The 27,391-nt window shown below is 37.7% G+C and overlaps 1 protein-coding gene across 13 annotated transcripts in view; it reads right to left on the bottom strand.

Annotated features, from left to right (window-relative positions):
* The window catches only part of TUT4 (terminal uridylyl transferase 4), a 133,595-nt gene that overhangs the window by 86,931 nt on the left and 19,273 nt on the right, over positions 1-27,391 (bottom strand). For 12 of the 13 annotated variants that reach the window (XM_045064526.1, XM_004774455.3, XM_004774454.3 and 9 more), the window contains exons 2-3: positions 13,807-14,652; positions 5,207-5,370 (exon numbers count right to left, since the gene is read on the bottom strand). In XM_045064526.1, coding sequence (XP_044920461.1) covers positions 5,207-5,370; positions 13,807-14,560 — 918 coding nt within the window. In that variant the 5' untranslated portion in view covers positions 14,561-14,652. Of the gene's footprint in view, positions 1-5,206; positions 5,371-13,806; positions 14,653-15,120; positions 15,143-27,391 lie in introns of those variants that run through there. The other variant, XM_004774452.3, reaches the window with a different exon arrangement.

A 27,391-nucleotide genomic window follows, 5' to 3' on the forward strand; every position in this document is an offset into this window, starting at 1 on the left:
TTCGCAATAACATGGATGGAACTAGAGAACATTACGCTAAATGAAATAGGTCAGTCAGAGAAAGACAAATATAGTATGATTCCACTGACATGTGGAACTTAAACAAAAACAAATGAGTTAAGGTTAAAAAAAGAGAGGCAAACCAAGAAACCAAATTTATCAAGAGAACAAACTGATGGTTACCAGGAGATAGGTGGGTGAGGGGATGGGTTAAATAGTGATGGGGATCAAGGAGTACACTTGTTGCGATAAGCACCTGGTGATGTACAGAAGTGTTCAATCGCTCTACTGTATACCTGAAACTAATATTATACTGTATATTAACGAACTGGAATTTAAATAAAAACTTAAAAACAAAAAAACTCTTTCAAATCTGTCCTTATTGAGGAATTCATTAAGCCCTTGCAGAGACTCCTACCTCTTAGTTTCTAACCACAACTAATACTTAATTCCCTAAATATTTTCTGAGCTCATAACAAATGTCAAACATTTGTCTAGGAAGGAGGGATATATAGCATAAACAAAACTGTCCTTAACAATTTACTTCTAATATACAGAGACATGTAGTAAAGAAATCCACAGATAAGTAGGAATATGGTGCAGGGGTGTTAACTACTTTTTTAAAAAGGATCATCACTGGAATGCCTGGGTGGCTCACTTGGTTAAGCGGCTGCCTTCAGGTTGTGATCCCAGAGTCCTGGGATAGAGGCCCATATTGGGCTCTCTACTCAGCAGGGAGCCTGCTTCCTCTTCTCTCTCTGCCTACCTGTGATCTGTCTTGTCAAATAAATAAAAATAAAACCTTTACAAAAAAATAAATAAATAAAGACCTTACTGATAAAATAATTGAAAGGAAGTGAAGGATTAAACTATGTGAGTATTTGGGAAGAGATATTCCAAGTAGAAAGAAATGTTAAGCTAAGTCCTTCAGAAAGGAATATGTTAATATGTCTGAGACCCTGCAAAAAGCCTAATATGTGACTGGCACTGAGTGGTAAGGAGCGCCAGATCACAGGGCCCCTTGAAAGGACTCTGGTTTTTATTCCAAGCGTGAGGCAAAGACACTGAAAGTTTTTGAGCAGAAAATTAAGTTTTCATCTATAGTTTAAAAGGATCCTTGCCTTCCTAATTTCTTTAAGAACAGAAGCAGGAAGAACGTATTGCCATTACAAGCATACTGCAATGATCTAGACAAGAGATGATACTGGCTTGGTTCAAGAAGAGTGGTGAAAGTGGCAACGGTCAGGACTGAGGAATTGAAAACATAAATACAGAACACTTAAAGCTATGAATATTGATGAGGTCACTAAGGGAGTCCAGAAAAACTCATCATAAACGTTTTTCAACTGTAAAATATTAGCAGACAAGGACTTGTCTGGATTCTTTTTTGTAAGAAAAGTTTGTTTTAACATAAATGGGGAGTCAAAAGGCTTGTGATGACATCTCTATTGACCTTGGATTAAATCTCGAACACTGGGACACCTGGGTGACTCCATCGTTAAGCATCTGCCTTTAGCTCAAGTCATGATCCCAGGGTTCTGGGTTCAAGCCCCACATTGGACTCTCTGCTCTGCACAGAGGAAGCCTGCTTCTCCCACTCTCACTTTCCCTGCTTGTGTTCCCCTCTCTTACTGTCTCTGTCTCTGTCAAATAAATAAAATCTTTAAAAAACTCTCAAACAGGGGCACCTGGGTGGCTGAGTGGGTTAAGCCGCTGCCTTCGGCTCAGGTCATGATCTCAGGGTCCTGGGATCGAGTCCCACATAGGGCTATCTGCTCAGCGGGGAGCCTGCTTCCCTCTCTCTCTCTCTGCCTGCCTCTCTGCCTACTTGTGATCTCTCTCCGTCAAATAAATAAATAAATAAAATCTTTTAAAAAAAAATCTCGAACACTGAAAACTGCTTCTATAACCTTAAAATGAAATAATAAAAATTGCTCTAGTGGTAAAATAATTCAATTCTACAAGTAGTTGATCTTTACCGCTTAATACACACCAGACACTATACGAAGAACTTTTACTTGTATTTATCATACCTAATCCTTAAACAATGAGCTAGGTGTTATTTTTATCAACTCGATTTTAATGAGGAAGAAACTGAGGTTTAAAGAGGTTAAGTAACTTATCTAATGTTACCCAAGCAGTAAGTGGCAAAGGTAGATAAGTCACTCCAAAACCTATACACTTATACTTACCTATATACTAAGGAAACTACTTCTAATTAATAACCAACTACCATGTGCAAGGAACTATATTAAGCACAAGAGCAAATGGAACAAAAATGTTTTCATGACATCATGAAGCTTCTAGTTTCATAGAATAGACACAAGAAAAATGTTTTAAAATTCCTTCATTATATAGTTATATTTTATTTTACTATTAAACACAGACATTAATAAATCTTCTTTAAAGTTTCTGCAAAAGAGGGGCGCCTGGGTGGCTCGGTAGGTTAAAGCCTCTGCCTTTGACTCAAGCCATGATTTCCAAGGTCCTGGGATCAAGCCCCGAATCAGGCTCTCTGCTCAGCATGGAGCCTGCTTCCTCCTCTTAATTGCCTGCCTCTCTGCCTACTTGTGATCTCTGTCAAATAAACAAATAAAATCTTTAAAAAAAAAAAAAAAGTTTCTGCAGAAGAGCTAGAATAAAGATTGCTGGGCATGGAAATTCCAAGTATTTCCTAGTCAACATTTAACACTAACTATAGGGAAATTTACCCTTCTGACCTAATAGCTTAGATTCTTTCCTTCTCTGGTACAGTTTAAAAATCTACATCTTTACTCATCAATCAGATAATGTATGGGTATACTGTGAACCCAACTGATAAAATCAAAAGCAGGTATTTAAGAATATTCTTAATGAATGTCTAAAGCTGATAAAGAAAAATATTAATTAAGAGTACACTAAATTGAAAGTAAGAGGTTTTAGAGGACATGAGAAACAAAGAAGTGCCAGGAAGAAAAGAGATTATAGACATCTATGCTAGTACTGGCACACTCATTTTGTATCATTGCTGCTTAAATTCAAATAAACTCAAACAGCAAATGTTTTTGTTCTATGCTTCTAAGCTTTTCTTTTACCCCCTGCATTCTTTCCTACCACTATCAAACATCTATTCTACCTTAATTTCTTTCTTCTCCCAAGAACTGATCTTTCCTGCTTTACATCCTATCCCATCCAGTCCTACTATTTTTCTTAAAACACATTTTTCACATTTTTTTTCCACATGCCATATAATTCACCTAATGCACCAGACTTCCCCAATTCACCTAGTCAACTCCTACAGATACTCCTTCAGACTCAGTTCCAATGTCACCTGCTTATAAAGCATTCTCCAAATTGATGCTTCCATACTCCCATTCAAGTTGGCCACTCTTTTGTCTAAGATTTCAAACAATACTGCTATTATTACTATTATCTCTTATATGGTTTTCTCTCATTAGTAAACCAGAAAACCAGTAACATGTTTTTAAAAATGCCACATGAGGCACCTGGGTGGCTCAGTTGTTAAGCGTCTGCCTTCAGCTCATGTCATGATCCCCAGGTTCTGGGATGAGGCCCTGCACTGGGGTCCTTGCTTGGCGGGAAGCCTGCTTCTCCCTCTCTCACTCCCCCTGCTTATGTTCCCTCTCTCACTGTCTCTGTCAATTAAATAAATAACATCTTTTAATTAATTAATTAATGTTCCACATAGGCCCCAATTCAACTTTTTATCACCAGATCATGGCACATGAAAAGCACTAAATATTTACCTTAACAAAACACACACCCAGAATAACTACTAACTCCAAGACATAGGGAAGAGAAAGTGAGGAAAGAGAGAACTATGTAAAAGAGCAAATTGCATGGGATGCCTGGGTGGCTCAGTGGGTTAGGCCGCTGCCTTCGGCTCAGGTCATGATCCCAGGGTCCTGGGATCGAGTCCCACATCGGGCTCCTTGCTTGGCAGGGAGCCTGTCTCTCTCTTCACCTCTGCCTGCCTCTCTGCCTGCTTGTGTGCTTTCTCTCTCTCTTTCTGACAAATAAATAAAATCTTTAAAAAAAAAAAAAAGAGCAAATTGCAAAAAGGACTTCCTTCTAACTAGCACCTTGGTAGACTAACTACACAACCTAAATTCTCCTTACATTATGGGCCTCTACCCCTTGATATTCATTTCTATTTTCTTAGGGTGACCACTCTGTTATAAGATCTATTAATAACCCAGGATTGCGTCCTCAATTTAGATATGACCTCATTTTTCTAAACTCTACAAAATTATACCATTTCTTCCTTCCCTTTCTTATTTATCAAGAATCATGACCTATATTACCTTATATACATGCTCACAAATATCCCCAAGTATCTATTTGTGAACAGGCTGATCTATGATTCTTTCCTTCAATACCTAGCAAATGTTTTTTATTAAGGCTAGGAATGTGTATTTCTAGGTTAAGAATTTAATTAGTATACAGGAAAAAGATACCAATGGCTAGAACAATTCCTAATACATAAGAGATATTCAGTAAATATGGGAGATGGAGAAAAGGAGAAAGCGTACTATATAATATTTGCTCATTTATTTCTGTCATTCCAAATGGACTGTTCACTTCTAATTCACCAACTGCCATTTTCATCAATATATCCCAGTGCCCAGCATAGTACTGAGAACATAAGAAGCACTCAGTATCTACTGCTGAGTGAATAAATCGGAGGTCGGCAAACTTCTGTAAAGGGACAAAGTAATATTTTGGTAAATATTTTATGCTTTAGTAAACAGTAACTATTTTATGCTCTGCAAGCTATAATGTTCTCTGGAGTAACTAACTACTCAATTCAACTCTGCCATGGTAGCATGAAAGCAGCCACAAATGGGTAAACAAACAGCATGGCTATATACCAATACAATTTGGCTTACAAAAACAAGGGACTAGGTTTACTTTACACAATTTTAAAAACACAAAGCATACAAACAAAAGGAAAAAAACAAGAAGATAGGCCATAGTTTGTTGACCTCTAGAAAGAATGAATGAATTCAGACTCACAGATACAAGGATTTGCTGAACAAAGGGAGAGAAGAAAAGAAAGAGAGAAGAAAGGAAAGAGGGAAGTTAGGAAAAATGAATGCTACCTCTGCCTGAGCAATAAAAGAAGATAAATAAAAAGAGCTGTGCTTGGCAAAGAAAAGTTATAAAAATCCATCATCCTCCAAATAACTAAAATGACATAGTATACTTTTTCAAGTCGAAAGATGTGATCTCTTTCTAAGCGTTCTTCTGCTTGTTTCAAGCCTAGCCTCTGCTCAGGTGTCAATGCAGATTCATCTATCACAGTAGCATTTTCTAAATAGTCCATCTCTGAAGAGTTTTCTTTATTAGAGTCATCATTCTTCATTTTACCTAGAAAAGGAAGCAATCAGTTACCATCAGCAGAACTGATAAAATTTTTTAAAAATTTCAATGGGAAACAATCAATTTATATACATACGGGGAAAATATTCTTTCCTTATACTTCCTTAGTTGTACAAGTTGTATACTTATGTAAATACAAAGAGATATATATGGTATCAGAATTCACAAAGAAAAATCTATTTCATGAGTCAAATGCCTATCTTGTTCTTCTGACCTAGCAAAAGACAAATATGACAGACTCACTACACAAGGCTAACACAACATAACCATCTTATATAATCTCTGAACTCTGAAATGTGATAAAAAGCTAGTTTAAGTCCCAAAGTTTAGTCACTAAAGTCATTTTAATGACTTCATCACTCTACACTAGCTGCTAAAAGAACATATATCCTCTGCACCACAAACCCACACCAAGCTAGTGCCTCTCTGCTTTCACTGAACTCATGGATATCCCTATCACATCAATATTTTTTCTTTGCTTCTCTGCCTCCTAAATAGATTGCAATCTCTTCAAGGGATAGACTGTGTACTATCAACTTTTCATTTCCAGTACCTAACATTATACACCTGGCATATAGTAGATTCCACCATCAGTGTGATTTTTTAAAAATACAAATTGAATCATATTATTCTCTTGCTTAAAATACTTAAAAGACTTTCAAAGAGTTCAGGATAAAGTTTAAACTCTAGCATATTACATGCCATCCTTGCCTTCATGAAGGCAGTAAACAGAACAATAATTTCAAGTTGTAATAAATCCTATAAAGGAAAAAAGCATGTAACTCAGAAGGAAACTAACTTCAGATATGGGAATCAGGGAAGATTTTAAATCAAGACCTTAAAAAGGACCAAGCAGGTGGCTCAGTGGGTTAAGTGTCTGCCTTCCGCTCAAGTCATGATCCCAGGGTCCTGGGATGGAGTTCCGAATTGGGTTCCCTACTCTGCAGGGAGCCTGCTTCTTCCTCTCCCTCTGCCTGCTGCTCTCCCTGCCTGTCCTCTCTCTCTCCCTCCCTGTCTCTGTCAAATAAATAAATATCTTTAAAAAAAAAAAAAAACAACTTTTTTTTTAAAAAGACCTTATGAAAGAGAACTAAGTTATCTGTATCTCTAACCTTATAACCTGCCATAACACTTTTCACTTTATTCATACCAAATGTGTTAGAATGAATCACTGCTACTTCAAGTCTCAATGTGTTTTCATATGCTGCTCCTTTCACCATCAAGGCCATCCTTACTTCAGCTAGTAATATTTACCTGTCCTGCAAAATTGAGCTTAAGCTTCCACTGTTTTAGAAGACAGTATGATACTCTTTATACAAGTGACACCTGAATAATATTGGGGCTTGGGATCCCAAAACTCTGCATTTAACTTTTTAGTGCCCAAAATTTTAACTATTAATAGCCTACTGTTGACCACAAACCTTAATATTAACAGACACATACTTTGTATGTTATAAATATTATATATTGCATTATTATAATAAAGGAAGCTAGAAAAAAGAAATTCTCACAGACAGAGCTTTCCCTCTTCTTTTTTCTTTTTTCTTTGCATTCCCTCTTCATATGAGGCTTCAATCCTATGGGATTAGGACACCCACCTTGGGACCTCATTTAATCTTAATTACCTCCTAAAAGCTCTTCTCTCCAAATGCAATCACACTGGGAGTTAAGGCTGCAGTATAGATAGTTTAAGGAGACACAATTCAGTCTGAAGCTGATGAAGCTAGTGCTTCAGCCTTAAAAAGGAAAGAAGTACTGATGGATATATACTGTAACATGAATGAACCTTGAAAACATGATGTTTAATGAAGGCAGCCAGACACAAAAAGATCACATATTCTATGATTCTGTTTCTATGAGATACCCAGAGACAAATATAGAAAGAATGCATATTAGTGGTTTTCAGAGGATTGGAGCGAGGGAGACTAGGAATGAATCCCCGCCCCCCCAAGACCTGAACTGAGATCAAGAGTCAGACTCAACCAAATGAACCGCTCAGGTGGTCCCAAGGGAATGAATCTTAGATGGGTACAGGGTTTCCTTTTGGGATGATGAAAAAGTTCTGCCCTTAGTGGTGATGGTTGTACAAGTACTATAAATGTACTTAATGCCACTGAATTATATACTTTTTTAAAAAGATTTTATTTATTTGAGAGAGAGAGAGAGAGACACAGCATAAGCAGGGGGCGGGGCAGAGGGAGAGGGAGAAGCAGAGTCCCCGCTGAACAGGGAGCCTGAGACAGGCCCAATCTCAGGACCCTGAGATCACGACCAGAGCTAAAGGCAGGTGTTTAATCAACTGAGCCATCTAAGTGCCCCAAATTATATACTTTAAAATGGTTAAGATACTAGAGTTCCTGTATTCCACTCCTACACATACGGCAAGTGAAAACATACATCTACACAAAAATGTTTAAATGTTCATAACAGCATTATTTATAATAAATAAAAGATGGAAACAATTCAAACATCTATCAACTGGTAAAAGGATGCATACTATGTGGTAAACCCATACAATGGAATTTAGCAATAAAAAGGAATAAGGTACTAGTACATGCTAAACATAGATGAATCTTGAAAACGTTGTGCTGGGGCACCTGTGTGGCTCAGTCAGTTAAGCATCCAACTTGATTTTGGCTCAGGTCACGATCTCAGGGTCATAAGATCAAGCCCCCCATGGGATTCTATGCTGGGCAAGGAGCCTGCTTAAGATTTTCTCCCTCTGCCTCTGCCCCTCTCTCACTCTCCCTCACCTTCTCTAAAATAAAGGAGGGGAGCCTGGGGGGCTCAGTTGGTTGGGCATCCAACTCAAGTTTTGGCTCAGGTCATGACTCAGGGTCATGGAACTGGGCCCTGCTTTGGCCTCTGAGCTCAGCACCAAGTCTGCATGGGACTCTCTCTCTCCCCCACTGCCTGCCGCTGCCCCTTCCCCTGCTTGCATGCACTCAGTCTCTCTCTCTCAAATAAAAAAAATTTTTAAATTAAAAAAAAAAAAAAAAAAACATTTTGCTATGTGAAAAAAGCCAAACAAAAAAGGCCACATATTATATGATTCCCTTTATATAAAATAGGCAAATCTATAGAGACAGAAAGTAGGTAAGTGACTTCTTTTTTTAGGGGAGAGGGGCAGTGAGAGAGGGAGAGAGAGAACCTTAAGCAGATTCCTCGCCCAGCATGGAGTCCAATCCAAATTGGATGCTTAACCAACTGAACCCATGGAGTCAGTGCAGGGCTGTTCCCAAGACCCTAAGATCACAACCTGAGCCAAAATCAAGAGTCAGAGCTTCAACCAATTAGACCACACAGGGGCACCATGAGTAGTGACTTTTAATGGGTACAGTTTCTTTTGCAGGCAATGAAAATTTTCAGGAATTAGTGATAAAATCACAGCTTTCTGAACAAGTCCTAAAAACCACTAAATTGTATTTTTCTTTTCTTTTCTTTTCTGAGCCAAAATCAAGAGCTGGATGCTTAACAAAGCTACCCAGATGCCCCTAAATTGTATGTTCTTAAATGAGAAATTCTAGCATGTGATTACATCTCAATAAAACTGTTATATAAAAAGGTAGGGGCACTTGAGTGTCTTGGTTGCTTGAATGTCTGACTCTTGATCTCAGCTCCATCTGGATCTCAGGATCTGAGTCAAGCCCCACAATGGGGACCACAATGGGTATGGAACATACTTAAAAAAATAATAATAATAGGGGTGCCTGGATGGTGCACTCAGTTGGTAAACTGACTCTTGGATTGGGCTCAGGCTGTAATCTCAAGATTGTGAAATAGAGCCCTGTGTTGGGCTCCCCACCCAGTGTGGATTCTTCTTGAAATTCTCTCTCTCTCTCCCTGTGCCCCTCCCACTTGTGTAAAGTGTGGGTTAAGCGTCTGCCTTCGGCTCAAGTCACGATCCCAGGATGTTGTCACTCTAATGTATGGGAAACTACAGAACCATTTTGAAGAGTAGTAATGTGATCTGAATAATTTTAACAGGATCATTCTGGCTGTTACATTGAAAATAAAATGAAAAGTTACGTAAGTGAATAGAAAGAGGTAAGCTGGGTTATGGTATTCAAAAGCATGATCCTAACCAGCAACACCAATCTCACTAAGGAGCATGTGAGAAATCCATTATCTCAGGACCCACTCTAGACTTTCAAAATCAAAAATTCCTACAAAAGGAACATAAGAATCTGCATCTTTTTTTTTTTTTAAAGATTTTATTTATTTATTTGACAGAGAGATCACGAGTAGGCAGAGAGGCAGGCAGAGAGAGAGAGAGGAGGAAGCAGGCTCCTGCTGAGCAGAGAGCCTGATGCAGGACTCGATCCCAGGACCCCGAGATCATGACCTGAGCCGAAGGCAGCGGCTTAACCCACTGAGCCACCCAGGCGCCCAAGAATCTGCATCTTAATACAATTCCCAGGTAATTCATTTAAGTGTTAGAATTTGGGGGGGAAAAAAAGTTTGAGAAGCTCAGATCTAGAACACTCACCCCTCAAATATTCATCATGCTCCCTTTCTTACCACTTTCCTTCAAATATTTCTGTTACCTTCTCAGTGACAATTTAAATTTGAACCACAACCATCAGACACAGTAGCATCATTCCCTACAATCTTTCCTACTTTTTCATAAGATATACTACCATCTAACTTACGACATACTTTTGTTATTATTTTATATATATATATATATATATATATATATATATATATATAGTCCCTCTCCTCCTACTAGAATATTAACTCTGTAAAAGCAATGTTGTCTGTTTTGTTCATTGCTAAATTCCTAGCAACTAAATTAGTACCTGGCACATAGCACACACCCATAAAAATATTTACTGGATTAATGGCAAAAGGAAAAGCTGAAGTGTTAACTGGAAGCTAAAGTTGAGTCTAATGAAGGAAGATTAAGCCACTAACCTCAGATGGGCCTGAGATTAGTCAAATTTCTATAAAGTCGGTTAAGTCCAAATAGACAATGATCTATATATAAAGGTTTATTCTATTTAATTTATAAAGGGACACTCTACTGAGAAATCATTAATTTAAATATAATTTGGAATTTTCATATGAGGAAAAAAATACTAAACAATTGTGTATGAACATGACTTCAAGGCAGATATTACACATACTCAAGAGAATTCTTTAATAAAAAATGACTGCTATACTACAAATCATTGTTCTGAATTTGTTAAACCAAGTCTTCCAAAAGGACCTCTACTTGGTCTACCAGCTTCTTTAAACTAGTTCAACTTGTTCTCCATATTAACAAATAACAAAAAAGCATTTAATTAGAGAAATAATAATAATAAAGGATATTCATTCATTGCACTGCATGCCTACCATGTCAGGTACTACATGAAACATTCCATTAGATTACTTCACTTCACCTTCATAAAAAAGGCAGCAGCATCTTAACTTTTTTTTTTTTTAATGAGGACTGATGGGCTGCCTGGGTGGTACAGTCAGTTAAGCACCCAACTATTGGTTTTGGAACAAGTCATGTCCTCAGAGTTGTGAGATAAAGCCCCTGAGTCAGGCTCTGTGATCAGCATAGAGTCTGCTTGAGATTTTTCTCTCCCTCTCCTTCTCCTACTCTTGTGCGTGCTCTCTCTTTCTTTATAATAAGTAAGTAAATCTTAAAAAAAAAAAAAAATGAGGGGCGCCTGGGTGGCTCAGTGGGTTGAGCCACTGCCTTCGGCTCGGGTCATGATCTCAGGGTCCTAGGATCGAGTCCATCGGGCTCTTTGCTCGGCGGGGAGCCTGCTTCCTCCTCTATCTCTCTCTGCCTGCCTCTCTGTCTACTTGTGATCTCTGTCAGATAAATAAATAAAATCTTAAAAAAAAAAAAATGAGGTGGAGCACCTGGGTTGCTCAGTCATTAAGTGTCTGCCTTCAGTGGCTCTGGTCATGCCCCCCCAATCCCCCACCTCCCCTGCCTCGGGCTCCCTGCTGGGAAGAAAGCTTGCTTCTCCCTCTCCCACTCCCCCTGCTTGTGTTCCCTCTCTCACTGTGTCTCTGTCAAACAAGTAAATAAAATCTTTAGGGTGGGGGGGAAAAACTGAAACATGTTTTAAAGTACAAGTGGTTATGGGCACCTGGGTGGCTCAGTGGGTTAAAGCCTCTGCCTTCGGCTCTGGTCATGATCTCAGGGTCCTGGGATTGAGCCCCTCATTGGGCTCTCTGCTCAGCAGGGAGCCTGCTTCCACCTCTCTCTCTCTCTGCCTGCCTCTCTGCCTATTATCTCTGTCAAATAAATAAAATCTTTAAAAATAAATAAAGTATAAGTAGTTTATTTGATGTGTATCTAGATGCATTATCCCTATCCATCCATTAGGGTCACCTGGGTGGCTCAGTGGGTTAAACCGCTGCCTTCGGCTCAGGTCATGATCTCAGGGTCCTGGGATCGAGTCCCGCATCGGGCTCTCTGCTCAGCAGGGAGCCTTCTTCCCTTCCTCTCTCTCTGCCTGCCTCTCCATCTACTTGTGATTTCTGTCAAATAAATAAATAAATAAGTAAATAAGCAAACCCTATCCATCCATTATCTATGTCTATTATGTATATCAGTATATCTATTCATAAATATTATATACATTAAAAAAATAAAGTATAAACAGCTTATCCAAGATTACAAATTTATTAAGTGGGGAAGATGGGATTCAAAACCTATACAATTTTACCCTATAGCCCACATTCTCAATCATATCACTGTCACTTCATTTACTTTCCCTTTTTTTTTTAAAGATTTTATTTATTTATATGACAGAGATCACAAGTAGGCAGAGAGAGAAAGGAGGAAGCAGGCTCCCTGCTGAGTAGAAAGCCCAATGCGAGGCTCAATCCCAGGACACTGGGATCATGACCTGAGCTGAAAGCAGAGGCTTTAACCCACTGAGCCACCCAGGCGCCCCTACTTTCCCTTTTAAAAAAAAATAATGCTTGGAGGTGCCTGCATGGCTCAATTAAGCATCTTGCCTTCAAGGTCAGGTCATAATCTGGAGCTCCCTGATCAGAGGGGAGTCTGCTTCTCCCTCTCCTCCTGTGCACTCTTTCTCTCTCAATAAATAAATAATTTAAATCTTTGGAAAAATAATAATAAACCTTGAATCAGATTTTTCACTAACTCCAGCAATCAAACCCTTATAATTGATCTTATGCACCACTATTTCCCAACTTGAATCATTCACATACTATCTAGTTCATATCTGTCTCACCTAAACACTATCAGTAGTGTTATTTTTTTGATACTACCTTTAAACTGACTTACTTTTTTTGGCCTTCTCCTAAATCGTATTTTTAAAATTATGAAGTTGGTATTTTTTCTTATACACATAAAGATATGTCTATTAAAGCTAAAAAAGTGGTCTGTTAATATACTATCAATTATTATCATCAGAAATAAACTATTTTTAAACCCTTTACCAGAGTTTCTCAAAGTGTAACAAACAATGACTTAGAAATATCTTTTTTTTGTTATTCATATATCAAGGAAAGCTTCTATTCACCCAGCCACAGAAACATGAGGAAAAAAATTGCCCAAAAAATCCATAAAGTTAAACATAACCAAGATTTAAGTACTCAAAAGACAGGCAACATTTATAAGCAATTAAAGCTAAGATCAAAACACTAAAAGAAAACGAATTTTACACCAAGAAGTCTAAAGTAAATTGCAAGTGTCCTTACCAATCTCTGCTTCCTGTCAAAGAATTTACTGCACTACAGTCCAATTAAAAACATGTATAAATATATGTGATCATAGAACTACCTTGCTTAAATGTCTTCAATGGCTTCTCAAAACATTCATCATAAAGTCCAAACTGTCTATCATGTCCTAAAAGGTCCTTCGTTCTCCAATTACTGTATGTCTTTTCAGCTGGATCATTTGCTACTTTCACCCCCAATTCTGTTCCAGTCATATTTAATCTCAGTCATACTCTTATTCTCATATTTATGTCCTGCATATTCTCAAACCAAAGACTAAATCCCTCAATTAAATTATGCACTCTCTCAAGTTTTTTGCACTAAACTAAATTACTGTTTTATTTATGTGTATCACCCCCATCTAACTAGAAGCATCCTTGAGATTTGGTGCTGTATTTTTTGTTTTTCCACTACAAACATATACTTTGCATATAAAAGGAACTCAATACATACAGGTTCGTTGAATGAATGAGCCACATATTACCAGGACCACTTAAAAAGTGTGTATGTGCGTATATACACATGTACATACAGATTACAGGAGCCACTAATTTCTATTTACACAGGCTTTTTACTTATTGTAATAAATGTAAAGTTTCTTTTTTAGCTTAAAAAGCCCTATTATTAAAGTGCTTTCTGAAAATAAAGTAAGGATAATCTAAAAAACATTAATACAGGAAAATCTCTCCAAAAATGTGACCCATGGATACTCTAATTTGTACTTACTCAAATCATCCGATATGTCTTCAATTCCTGACGCACTATCATCAGAATCACCAGTATTATCTGTACATGCTTGTTGCTTCTGAGATCCTGGTGAGTTTTCCAAAGCAGATGTTCCTCCGTCCACATCAATATTCACTTTGTCCAAAGAAGTAAAAGAGCTTGGAATTTTTTTTCCAATCTGTGGTAATTCTGTACGTCGCATAGTTTCCTTCAACAGTAAACTGGACGCCTTCTCTGGTTCTGCTGGTGAACCAGGGACCTTTTCCAATTTCATCTGAGAACTGGGTACTTTTTCCATTTTCCTCTGTGAACTAAGTGCCTTTTCTGTTGCTGTCACCTGTGAGCTGGGTGTCTTTTCTGTTTTCACTGGTGAATTAGGGGACTTTGGTGATTTTTCTGCTTTCGCTTGTGAAACAGGTACCTTTTCTACTTTCACCGGTGAATTAGGTGATTTTTTTGTTTTGCAATGACTTTGATCTCGAAAGACTAATCCCAAATCTTTAGGGCTTGCTATGTTGGCAGCTACTTTACATGATTTAACTTCTGTTTTTTCTATACAAATATCATTTTGCTTATTTTTTTTAATAGTGTTCTTATTTGGAGAGCTGGTCCCAATTTCTTTTATGGATTTATCATTTCTAGCTTTCAAAGTTTGATTAGATATAACTTTAACTGCTTTGCTTTCTTCAGAAAGAGCCCAAGCATTCTTCTTTGGTTCATGATTTTCATTTTTAGAGGTCTTAAAGTCTTCCATTATTTGAAAACCTGCTTCCTTCCAATTGTGATACTGTAAAATGGCAGATTTCCAATAGCTGGATTGCTTCAAGTCCAAATTAGGCAAACAAACTATAGGGTTAAAAAAAAAATGTGTTATTTAAAATGCAAAAGGCATTTTTAAAAAATTGGTGAGACTTTCAAAAACTTCCAAATTTGTCCTCAAAACTAGAGAAATTATAAAAACTTTAAAAACTCCATTAACCATAAAAGGAGTTAAAACCCAATTATTAGTAAATAACAGCGAAATGGTCATAAAGTAGGTTCTAATGTAATTATGTCAATATGACATCAAAACAGAATTTTAAATTTGTTCTACATTACTTAGTAAGAATTTCAACTAAAAGGGAAATAAAACTTGCAATTGATGTACCACAATTAATATAAAAGAAAATGGAACAAAGAAAACACACTCCAATCTAGGGGCACCTAGTTGGCTCAGCATGCAACTCTTGATCTCAGGGTCTCACATGGGGTATAAGGACTATTCAGTCAGACTGATACTCTCTTTTATTAGAAAAAAAAAAGGGGGGGGGTCACCTGGGTGGCTCGTCGATAAGCGTCTGCCTTCAGCTCAGGTCATGATCCCAGGGTCCTGGGATTGAGCCCCACATTGGGCTCCCTGCTTGGCAGGAAGTCTGCTTCTCCCTCTCCCACTCCCCCTGCTTGTATTCCCTCTCTTGCTGTCTCTCTCTCTCTCTGTGAAATAAATAAAATCTTGGGGGAAAAAAAAAGACTTTATTAAAAAAAACTGATTAGGCTCTTATTTCTAAATTATTTTATAATTTTTAATTATAATTAAAATTTAAGCCAAAATAGAAACAAAATTAAGCCAAAACCATCCCATAATTTCACCATTAATATTTTTTACGACTAATGTTATTTTCTAGTAAAAAGCTCTACCACTTAGAGCTTAGCGCTAAAAAGCTTACCACTTAGAATGTTTTTGCTCCTGGTTTTGGATATTTTAATTCATTTGATTTATACACTGCTTTCAATATTCTAAGATGTTTCACATAACTGTCAAAACAGTTGCCAAATATATACCTATATCTAAACTCTTGTAGAAACTGCTGCAAATTCCTAATTTTAAAAATAAAAATGGATCCTATGGGACACCTGGGTGGCTCAGCTGGTTAAGCGTCTGCCTTTGGCTCAGATCATGATCACAGGGTCCTATATCAAGTTCCACCTCAGGCTCTCTGCCCAGGAGGAGTCTGCTTCTCCCTCCCCTGCCACTCCCCCTGCTTATACTCTCTGATTTTAAAAAAAAAAAAATTTTTAATTCCACCAAAAAAAGTGTGGTGGGACACCTAGCTGGCTCAGTCTGTAGAGAGCATGTGACTCTTGAGCTCAGGGTCATAAGTTCAAGCCCCACATTGGGCATGGAGGCCACTTAAAAAAAAAAAAAAGTGTGGTAATTTTATATAGCAAAATTGCTATTTCTAAGAACAGTACAAATTTTTCCCAAAAAAGTTGTAATTTATAGAAATAAAGTTCTAAGGAGGTAAGATTTTGAGTAAGGTTCACTGCTTCCCAGTGTACTCATAGCAAAACTTGTGGAGCTAAATAAAAATGCTGGACCTATGTTCTAGTTCCTGGTTACATTTTTAGAACGCAGCAAATGAGGACTAAATGAGATTCTAACCTTATATAAGCAATTATTATCAAGAAAACACAAAAGAATTTTTAACAAATTTCTTTAAAGAGTTGTTTGAATACTGAAAACAACAGGTTTTTTTATTCAAGATTTTATTTATTTATTTGTTAGAGAGAGAACGGGCCCAAGCAGGGGGATTGGCAGGCAGAGCTGATAGAACAGGCAGAGGGAGAAGCAGGCTCCCCAGTGAGCAAGTAGCCCAATGCAGGACTTGATTCCAGGACCCAGGAACAGGACCAGAGCCAACAAAGGCAATTGCTTAACTGAGTGCCACCCAGGCATCCCCAAAACAACAGTACTTTGCATATATTCCATTTCATTTTTATATCATTAAGACATCAGTCCACTTCCTACTTCTAGTTCATGTCTTCCTTTCTTGAATCCTTACAATGCCTACTGACTACTACAGACTTATCTTCCTTCCTTGAATCATGTCTTCCTTCCTTGAATCCTTATAATGCCTACTGGCTACTACAGACTTAGAGAGTTCTCAAGCCCTGGACCTCACCCAAAAGCCAGAGGCAGGTTCTTGACTTTGCAGTGAGAAAGAATTCAAGGACAAGTCAGAATGAAGTATAACAGAGGAAGCTTTACTGCAAAGTCCAAGTTTACACTCCAAGGAAGGAGGAGTGAGGGCACACTCAGAAAGAGGATCTAAGTAGCACTAGGTAGACGTGAGGCTCTGATTTTTATGGGTGGTTATAATTTGGGCATGAAATACTCGTGTGGGATTCTAGGGAACAGGCGGGGATTTCTAGGAATTCTGCATAATATTATTCAATGCTCTACATTAGCTACTATGTGCAGATAGAGTCTGATTTCAGGCTAACTGGGGGTCTTTGTGTGCTTTTAAGTTGCAGTTAAGCAAAGCACTGGCAGCAGAACACTTGTGATCACAAGAAATCACAGAGCTATCAGAAGTTTGCTTAATTGCTACAAACTTTCTGTCAGGTATAACACTCTGTTCCCTGTTTTTTGTTCCTCCTGCAAATATACAGCACTTCCCTCTTCTACCTGCCTTACTACCACAATGCTAGGTACTTAGTAAACATTCAAAATCACTAAGCAATTAAAAGAATATCCACTCCAGACAGATGGCTTCACATCTTTCTTTTCCTGATAAAATCTGAAGCGTTTAGCAGCAACTGGAATTTTCTCCCCCCACCCCCAGATTTTATTTATTTGAGAGAGAAAGCAAGCAAGCACAAATTGGGGGTGGGGTAGAGTCAGAGGGAGAAGGAGAGGGAGAACTATGTTCCCCACTGAGCAGGGAGTCCCACTCAAGGTTCCATCCCAGGACCCTGAAATCATGACCTGAGCCAAAGGCAGAAGACAGATGCTTAACAGACTGAGCCACCCAGGGGCCTCTGGAATTGTTTCACAAGAAGTTTCTGACACTCTTCTTTAATTATCCATCACTCAGTTAACAGACTGGGCTACAAATTCTGGAGCCAGAGACTTAAAAGAGGTATGGATAAACTAGGTAAGAAAGTTTAGAAATAACTGCTGCATAATAACAGAAAAACTAATCATAGCAATAGTTACTTCTCAAGTTACCCTTCCACAAGACAGACAGGGAAACTATTCTACGGCATGATTACAGAAAGCCATCAAAAGTTTGTCCTGCCAAAAAAAAAAATTAGGAGGGTACCTGGGTGACTCAGTGGGTTAAGCCTCTCCCTTCGGCTCAGGTCATGGTTTCAGGGTCCCGGGATCAAGCCCCGCATCGGGCTCTCTGCTCAGCAGGAGCCTGCTTCCCCTCTCTCTGCCTGCCTCTCTGCCTACTTGTGATCTCTCTCTCTGTCAAATAAATAAATTAAATCTTAAAAAAAAAAATCTTAAAATCTTAAAAAAAAATAAATTAGGGGCACCTGCATGGCTCAGTTAAGTATCTACCTTAAGAGAGAAATCATTTCTGATTTTGTTTACCATTGTTTACCTACCACAGTGCCCAGTTTAAAGTAGGCACTCAATGAACCTATTAAATGGATTAATGAACATTTAAATTATGTTAATTGTAATTTAATTAAATTAATTTAATTAATTATTTGTTCGCTTTAAAAACAAATCCAAAACATTTAATTGCGTCATGGCTTATATTATTCTCAATGTAAGTAGAAAAATATCTCTCTCTTCCAGGTAGCCTTTCCTAATCTATCCTGGAGGCTCCTACCCCCTAAGCTGGGCTCAGAGAAATATGCCTCTTTCTATGAACTTTAGTCTTATCCTTCTCATAGCATTCAATACTTCATACTTTTTTAATAAGGTTTTAATTATTTTATTTATTTTAGAGAGAGAATGTGCAGATGGAGAAGAACAAGCAGACCCAGTGCTGAGTGAGGAGCCCCATATGGGGCTTGATCTCATGACCCTGAGATGATGACCTGGGCTGAAATTAGGAGTCAGATGCTTAACCAACTTAGCCACCCAGGCACCCAGTACTTAATACTTTTTATGTTTATTTCCTATTTGTACTATAGGAACTTTTTTTTTCCAATTTACTTTTCATAAAACAAATACATATACAGAGTTCAAAAAGTCAACAGTACTGTAAGGCAAAACAGTATTTGTCTACCAACTACCCACCTTCCTTCTCAGAAGCAACTGCTTTCAACTCTTTTAGCAGTTTCTTCTGAAGTTTATCTCCGTACTTCTAAATTACATGCTTAAACTGATACTGATCTTAATATGTTTTCACTTTAGATAGTATCTACAGACTTCCTACTATGAAAGAATTTAGCTGTCTCAAACATTCCCCCTAGAGACAAACAGAATTATACACACACATATGTTCCTATCCCACCCACATCCCCTGAAGATGATTTTAATAAGATATAACAGTATTATTCATGGCTGAGCCAAATATTATACTATAAAACTTTCTATATGCCCCTGAAAATTTATTTTTTCCTTTTCCCACGCACATAGCTAGACTGTATTTTCCAACCTTCCTTACAGTTAGGTGTGTCCTTAAGATCAAGTTGTTACCTCCTCCATGCTCTCCTCCTATCACTGGGTAAAATTCTCAAAATCATCCATCTTCAGTCATATAGCCAACAGTTATGTTCTAATCCAGACCCACAGAGTCTTGAATTTCCGTAAGAACTGGAATCAGTTAGTTCCAAAATGCAGATTCTGATTCCAATTTGGAGGACTGACATTCTGCATATCTAATAAGCCCAAGTAAAGCCAATGCTGCTAACCCTTGGCCATACTTTTGGCTGGACAACATCATCAGTGGAACTTGGGCCCCTGAGTGACAACACAGAACTACTCATCTGGAGGAGGTGATCACTCATCTAGCATTTGTTATATGAGAAAAAAATACAACTATTTTTTAAGGCACTGTATTAATGGATTTCTTTGTCATGGTAGCCCAGCCATTTTGACTTAACTAATATACATACTTATAATCATATTTCTCTTTGGTATACTTTACAGTTTTATCTGGAATTAACCATTGCCTCATTTTTCTTAAGTTTTTTTTTTACATACCTATCAATAATTCATTGACAGAACCATAAATCTCCTGTCAATATGATCAAACACACATCACGGAAGCTAAATATATATATATATATATTTTTTTTTTTTTTTAAGATTTTACTTATTCATTTGTCAGACAGAGATCACAAGTAGGCAGAGAGGCAGGCAGAGAGAAAGGAAGGGAAGTAGGCTCCCTGCAGAGCAGAGAGCCCGATGTGGGGCTCAATCTCAGGACCCCGGGACCATGACCTGAGCTGAAGGCAGAGGCTTTAACCCACTAAGTCACCCAGGCGCCCCTATATGTTTATTTTTACTGCCGTTTTCTCCTTGAACATCTCTTGTCTAGCACTTGCTGGTTATTACTAGTCTTTTACCACAGCTGTCAGCCTGCAACTTCCTTTCACTATTATCCTACCAATTCTCATCCACCCTCAAGCTGACTTCTATATTCTTCTTCCACAGTTTACTCCCTCTTTTTTTGGTGGAGCACACCCTCCAGTAGATAAGAAAGGAAATATGAAAGGCAGTGAAAAAAAAAAAATTATGCCCAATTTCTGCATTTCATTCTACATAGACAGGCATCCATTATCATAACACTCTGGACTTCTCTCCACTTCCCCCATCCATTCTTTTCCACAGGACATGAAGTAACATCTTTCATACATGAAGTAACATCTTTCATCCATGAGTTTGTGAAAATGATTAGGTAAAGCATAGTATCTCTCTCTCATTCCTCTTCACTAGCTGTTCACAGAGAAGAGAAGTCCACTTTCTCATTCATACTCTAACATTTACACGTGTAAGCCCCACATGGAGCCTGAAGTTGTGCCTGTGTCTGAGTAAGTCTAATTCTGGCACTGAGTATTAGCAAACAACATGAAAATAAAAAATCCATTCCCCAAGGTGAATTTTATCCATAATTAAATAATCTGGGGGTGCCTGGGTGGCTCAATGGTTTAAGCATCTACCTTCAGCTAGGGTCATGATCCCAGAGTTCTGGGATCAAGCACCACATCAGGCTCCCTGATCAGCAGGGAGTCTGTTTCTCCCTCTCCCTCTTCTCCAGCTTATGCTCTCTCTCAAATAAATATAAAATCTTTAAAATAAAAACAATAATCTGATCTCCATATGCTTGTTTTGTCTTTCCCAGTTTGTTCAGGATTCAGGAAGGGAAACAGTGCTAATTGTTGGGTTCCTTAGGTCCCAATAGGAAGTAAATTTTATAAGACTTTGTATGTCTTAAACATCTTTTTTTCTTCTTATTTTAATTAGGTTTAAACTTCTAGGTTAGAAATCATACACTCAAAATGCAACAAGTACTGTTTCAACTTGCTTTCTTCCTTATGGGAATTTTTAGGATATTCTCTTTGTCTCAGCGTTTTGTTTTGTTTTGTTTTGTTTTAGCATTCTGTAATTTCTTTTTCTTTTTTAAAGATTCATTTATTTATTTGAGAGAGACAACACATGTGAGCAGAGGAGAACAGAGAAAGTAGAGAACCTCAAGCATACTCCCCACTGACCACAGAGCCAGATGCAGGGCTTGATCTCACAACCCTAAGATCATGAGCTGAGCTGAAACCAAGAGTCATACACTTAACCAACTGAACCACCAGGCTTCCCTCAGTTCTGTAATTTCTAAGTGATAAGCCCTAGAGCAGATATTTCTTCATTTTTCTTGGTATTCAGTTGGCTCTTTTAATCTCTACCTCAAGTCCCCCCACTCCTGAAAATTTTTTCTTGTATTATGTCTTCTATCATTTCCTCCCTTTCATTTTCTCTTTTTCTTTAGTTCCTATTCATTGGACCTTATGCCTCCTGCATTGATTCTCCAGTTATCTTACCTCTTCTATCAATTTTCCACCTTTATTTTCTTTCCTGAGTGATTTCCTCACCTTTATCTTCCAACTCTTCTACATTTGGAGGAGAGAAGCACAGGAGGTATACCATATTTTCATTTCTAAAAACACTTTAACTCTCTGATTATTACTTCCTACAGCACTCGTGTTCTTGTCTCATGACTATCATCTCTTATATCTGAACACTAATAGTTTTGCTTAAAATTTTTTTCTGCTTCTTGTAGTTTCCTGAGTTTCTTATTTGTTTTCTTCTCTATCAAGGACACTAACATACACATAGGGAAGAGTAAAAGAGAAAAATGGAGACAGAAAAATATTTGAAGAAATAATAGCCGAAAACTTGCCTAATCAGATGAAAGATACAATTATACACATCCAAAAAGTTCAATGAACTCCAAGCAGAATAAACTTAAAGAAATCCACACCAAGATTTTTATCAACTTATTATTCAACTTTGAAAACCAAAGAGAGAATTTTGAAATCAGCAAGACAGAAGCAACTTCTCGTATACAAAGTATTCACAGTAAGATTTAACAGATGATTTCCCATCAGAAACATGCAAATCAATCAAGGGTCCCCAGGCAGTTCAGGCAGTTGAATCCTTGACTTTTGATTTTGGCCCAGGTCATAATCTCAGGGTTATGAGATTGAGCCTGGCATGGGCTCCATACTGGACATGGAGCCTGCTTAAGATTCTCTTCCCCTCCCTTTGCCCTTCTCAGTCCCTGGCAAAAGGAAAAAAAAAAAAAGGTACAAGGATGGAAAAAGGTATTCCATACAAATAGTACTACAAAGAGAGCTGGGTGGTCATATGATTGTTAGACAAAATACATTTTAAGACTAAAGAGAACATTATATATTGATAAGAAGTTCAATCCAGGGATGCCTGGGTGGCTTAGTTAGTTAAGCATCTGCCTTAGGCTCAGGTCATGATTTCAGGGTCCTGGGATCAAGCCCCACATTGGGCTCTCTGCTCAGTGGGGAGCCTATTTCTCCATCTGCCTCTGCTTCTCCCCCCTCTCAAATAAATAAATAAAAAATTAAAAAATAATAATAATAGGGAACTTAAATATCCTACTTTCAATAATAGAGAAACCAGACAGAAAATCAGTAAGAAAATAGAAGGTTTCAACAATCTTAAACCAATTAGACCTAACATACTCAGAAGTCTCTACCCAGCATCAACAGGACACATTATTCTCTACTGCACATGGAACATTCTCCAGAACAGACCATTCTGTTTAGTCTTAGATTTAGTCTAAAAAGACTAAAATCATACAAAGTATCTTTTCTTACCACAAGAGAATGAAATTAGATATCAAATCAATACAAAAACTGGAAATTTCACAAATATGGAAAACTTAAACAATGCACTCAAATCAACCAATGGGTCAAAGAAGAAATCACAAGGGAAATTAGAAAATACCTTGAGACAAATAAAAACAATGTACATTTTATCACATTTTCCAAAAATGGATATAAGAGGGATATTTCACATATTTTTTAAAAATAAGGATTATAGGGTGCCTGGGTAGCTAAGTCAGTTAAGCATCTGCCTCAAGCTTAGGTCATGATCCCACGGTCCTGAGATCAACCCCCACATCAGACCCCCTGCTCAGCATGGAGTCTGCTCTTCCCTCTCTTTCTGTCCCTTCGCCTGCTCATGCTCTCCCTTTCTCTCAAATAAATAAAATCATTTAAAATTTTTTTAATTAAAAAATAAGGATTATAAAAGAATATAATAAACAACTGTTTACCAACAAATTGAATAACCTAGATAGAATGGTCAAATTGTACATACAAGCTATCAAAACAGAGTCAAGAACAAATAAAAAATCCAAATACACTTACAACAAAGAAGTAGATTAAATCAGTAATCAAAAACCTACCACCAACAACAAAAAGCCCAGAAACCAAAAGACTATACTGGTGAAGTCTACTAAATATGTAAAGAATTAACACCAATCCTTCTCAAACTCTTCCCCAAAAAAATAAAAATGGAGGGCACTTCCTAACTCATTCTCTGAGGCCAGCATTACCCTAATATATGAACATATATTCAAACAATCATCAACAAAATACCAGCAAACCAAGTAATGAAAGATAGTTGGAAGAAGGCAGGCAGGAACAAGGGAACTCCACCCTAACAGGACACCACCTTTAAATATCACCCTAAAAGGAGCCTCTACCCTTACCCACCTAATAGTTATATGATAAAAACCTGATAGGGTGACAGATGCACGGAAGGTTAATCAGATTAAAAGAGCCTGCCAACAAGCCCATAAAAACCACTAGACTTGGAAACTGGTGGCAACCCTCCGGGGTCCCCTCCTCTTCAGGAGCTTTGTACTATTACTCAATAATGTTTGCTTTGCTGCCCACCACTCTTTGTCTGGTCTACCTCTTCATTCTTCAAAGCAGCATGACCAAGAACCATGGGCACTAAAGGAAAAGAAATTCAGTAACATGAGCGGCATATTAAGAGTTATATAGCACAACCAAGTGAGATTCATCTCTAGAATGCAAGAATGGTTCAACAAACAAAAATCAATGTAACATACCATATTAACAGACTGAAGGAAAAGGAAAACATAATCAGCTTGAATGATGCAACAAAAAGCATTTGAAAAAAATCCACCAGCCTTTCTTGGGGGAAAAAAATTTTTTTTCAATAAACTTGTAATAGCAAGGAACTTCCTCATCATGATAAAAGCCATCATACAAAACAAAGACACAGCTAACATCACACACAATAGTTAAAGACTGAAACTGTTCCTCTACAATCAGGAATAAGACAAGGATGTCTACTTTTTCCACTTCTATTTGACATAGATCTATTGGAAGTTACAGCTACAACAATTAGGCAAGTAAAAGAAAAAAAGGCAACCAAATGGGAATGGAAAAAATAAAATTATCTTTTGCAGATGACATGATCTTATATGTAAGAAAACCCTTAAAAGTACACATGCGCACACACATACACACACAACACACACAATGCACCAAAACAGTAGTAAAAAACTAAGTCAGCAAATTGCAGAATACAGAATCAACACAATGATCTACGAAATTAACATGTCTATAAAGTTAAGAAAATAATTCCATTTACTTTAGCATCAAAAAGAATAATTAAGAATACACTGAACTGGGGCGCCTGGGTGGTTCAGTGGGTAAAGCCGCTGCCTTCGGCTCAGGTCATGATCTCAGGGTCCTGGGATCGAGTCCCGCATCGGGCTCTCTGCTTGGCGGGGAGCCTGCTTCCTCCTCTCTCTCTCTCTGCCTGCCTCTCTGCCTACTTGTGATCTCTCTCTGTCAAATAAATAAATAAATAAATCTTTAAAAAAAAAAAAAATACACTGAACTAAGGAAGCAAAAAAATTCCACACACCAAACTACAAAACAATACTGAAAAAGATTAGACTTAAACAAATGGTACAGTATCTCAAGTTCAAGGACTCCTTCCGATCTATTTTCCCTGTCTACTTCTTCCTTGCATTCTACACTGTAAGGCTAGAAATCAGGAAGTGTTTAAGTTCCTGTGACTTAGAGCCCCAAGGAGTGGAAAACTGAAAGACACATCTCTTACAATGTTCCACCTTCACTTAAAAAGATTAAGCACTCCATTCCTTGCTTATTGTTATTAAGCTCAAAAATCCCAAGAATGGATTAGGCTTTTTTCCCCAGAATTGCCAAAAGCTGGAGACTGGGCAGAATTCATGATGTGCAGCCCACTATGTACTTACCCATTCATTTCCTTTACTTATCACCAATAACTTATATTATTAACAATATTGTTAAAATGCCAATACTATGCAAAGTGATCTACAGATTTAGTGCAATCATTACCAAAATCCCAATGGCATTTTTTGCAGAAATAGAAAAACTCATCCTAAAATTCATATGGAATTTCAAGAAACTCTGAAGAGCCAAAACAACCTAGGAAAGGAAGAAAAAAAGTTGGAGGACTCATACTTCCTGATTTCAAAACTTACTACAACTCTACAGTAATCAAACAGTACCATACTGGCATAGAAAAGACATAGATTAGTAGAATACAACAGAGTCCAGAAATAAACCCTCACTTATGGGGTCAACTGATCTGACAATGATGCTAAGAGTATTCAACAGGGAAAGGACAGTTTTTTCAACAAATGTGCTAGTAAAAAACATACCTACATTCAAAGAAATGAAGTTGGACCCTGACCTTACACTAGTTACAAATATTTACTCAAAATAGATCACATCAGACTTATTATAACTTATAATAACTATAAGACTTATAATTATAATTAGTATATTGTATAATTTATTAAAGCACTAAGTGAGGGTGCCTGGATGGCTCAGTCAGTTAAGTGTCTGCCTTTAGTTCAGGTCATGATCTCAGGGTCCTGGGATCCAGCATCAGGCTCCCTGCTCAGCAGGAAATCCCTTTGCTCCACCCCCCTGCTTGTGCCCTCCCTCTCTTCTCTTTCTCTCTCTAATAAATAAATAAAATCTTTTTTTAAAAAGGCACTAATTGTAAATCAAAAGACTGGGCAAAAAACTCAAATGACCATCAATACCACACTGATAGGGAAAACTAGCATAGAACATAAAATATATTACTACACAATATAAAACAGAATGAGGAAGTCTCTATTCTGCTGTGCAGTGATAGCAAGGACCTACCTACTGTAAAATAAAAAAAAATAATACACATAGGAATATGTAGTAAGTAACTCTGCATAAGAAAGAAGAAAATGGCCACTTGATTGGCTCAGTCAGTCAAGTCTGCGCCTCTTGATCTCAGGGTACTGGGCTTGAGCCCCACAATGAGTATAGAGATTACTTAGAAATAAAATGTTAAAAAAAAAGAAGAAGAAAACACATATATATATATATATACAAACACACTTAAATGCTCAGAAATAAACAATGAGGGCACCTGGGTGGCACAGTCGGTTAAATGTCCCACTCTTGGTTTTCACTGAGGTTATGCTCTCATAATCCTGAGAAAGAACCCTTTCCCTCATTGCCCCTGTGCTCAGCAAGAAGCCTACTTAAGACTCTCTCTCCCTTTCCTCTACCCCTCCATCCCCCACACTCTCTCTCTCAAATAAATGTTTAAAAAGAAAAGAAATAGGGGCACCTGGGTGGCTCAGTCGGTTAAGCATCTGCCTTTAGCTCAGATCGTGATCCCAGTGTACTAGGATCAAGCCCCAAGTCAGGTTCCCCATTCAGCAGGGGGTCTGCTTCTCCCTCTCCCTTTCCCCTGCTCCAACTCTCTCTCATCCACACACTCTCTCTCAAATAAATCTTTCAAAAAAAAAAAAAAAGAAAGAAAAGAAAAAAAATAAACAGTAGAAAACATAAAAACAAACAAAAGGGGTACCTCGGTGGCTCAGTTAGTTAAGTGCCCAACTCTTGGTTCTGAATGGGGTCATGGGATTTGGCCCATACGAGGCTCCGTCCCTCTCCCTCTGGCTCTGTCCCTCCCCCTCCTCATGCTCTCTCTCATGCAATCTTTCTCACTCTCACTCTAAAACAGACAGACAAATAAATAAATCTTTTTAAAAAGTTCACTTTTTCTCACTCTCACTCTAAAATTAAATAAATAAATAAATAAATAAATCTTTTTTTTTTTAAAGGTTCCAAAGATGTAAATTTTTAAATTACATTAAAAACTACACCTTGTATTTTTTTTTTTTTTTAAGTAATCTCTACTCCCAGTGTGGGGCTGAAACACAACCACCAGATCAAGAGTCACATGCTCTACCAACTGAGCCAGCCAGGCACCCTACCTTATATTTTAACTTACAAACACACACAC

The sequence above is a fragment of the Mustela putorius genome, unplaced genomic scaffold (genome assembly GCF_011764305.1).
Source record: "Mustela putorius furo isolate JIRA1106 unplaced genomic scaffold, ASM1176430v1.1 tig00003853_pilon_pilon_pilon, whole genome shotgun sequence".
In the NCBI taxonomy this organism is placed as follows: domain Eukaryota; kingdom Metazoa; phylum Chordata; class Mammalia; order Carnivora; family Mustelidae; genus Mustela; species Mustela putorius.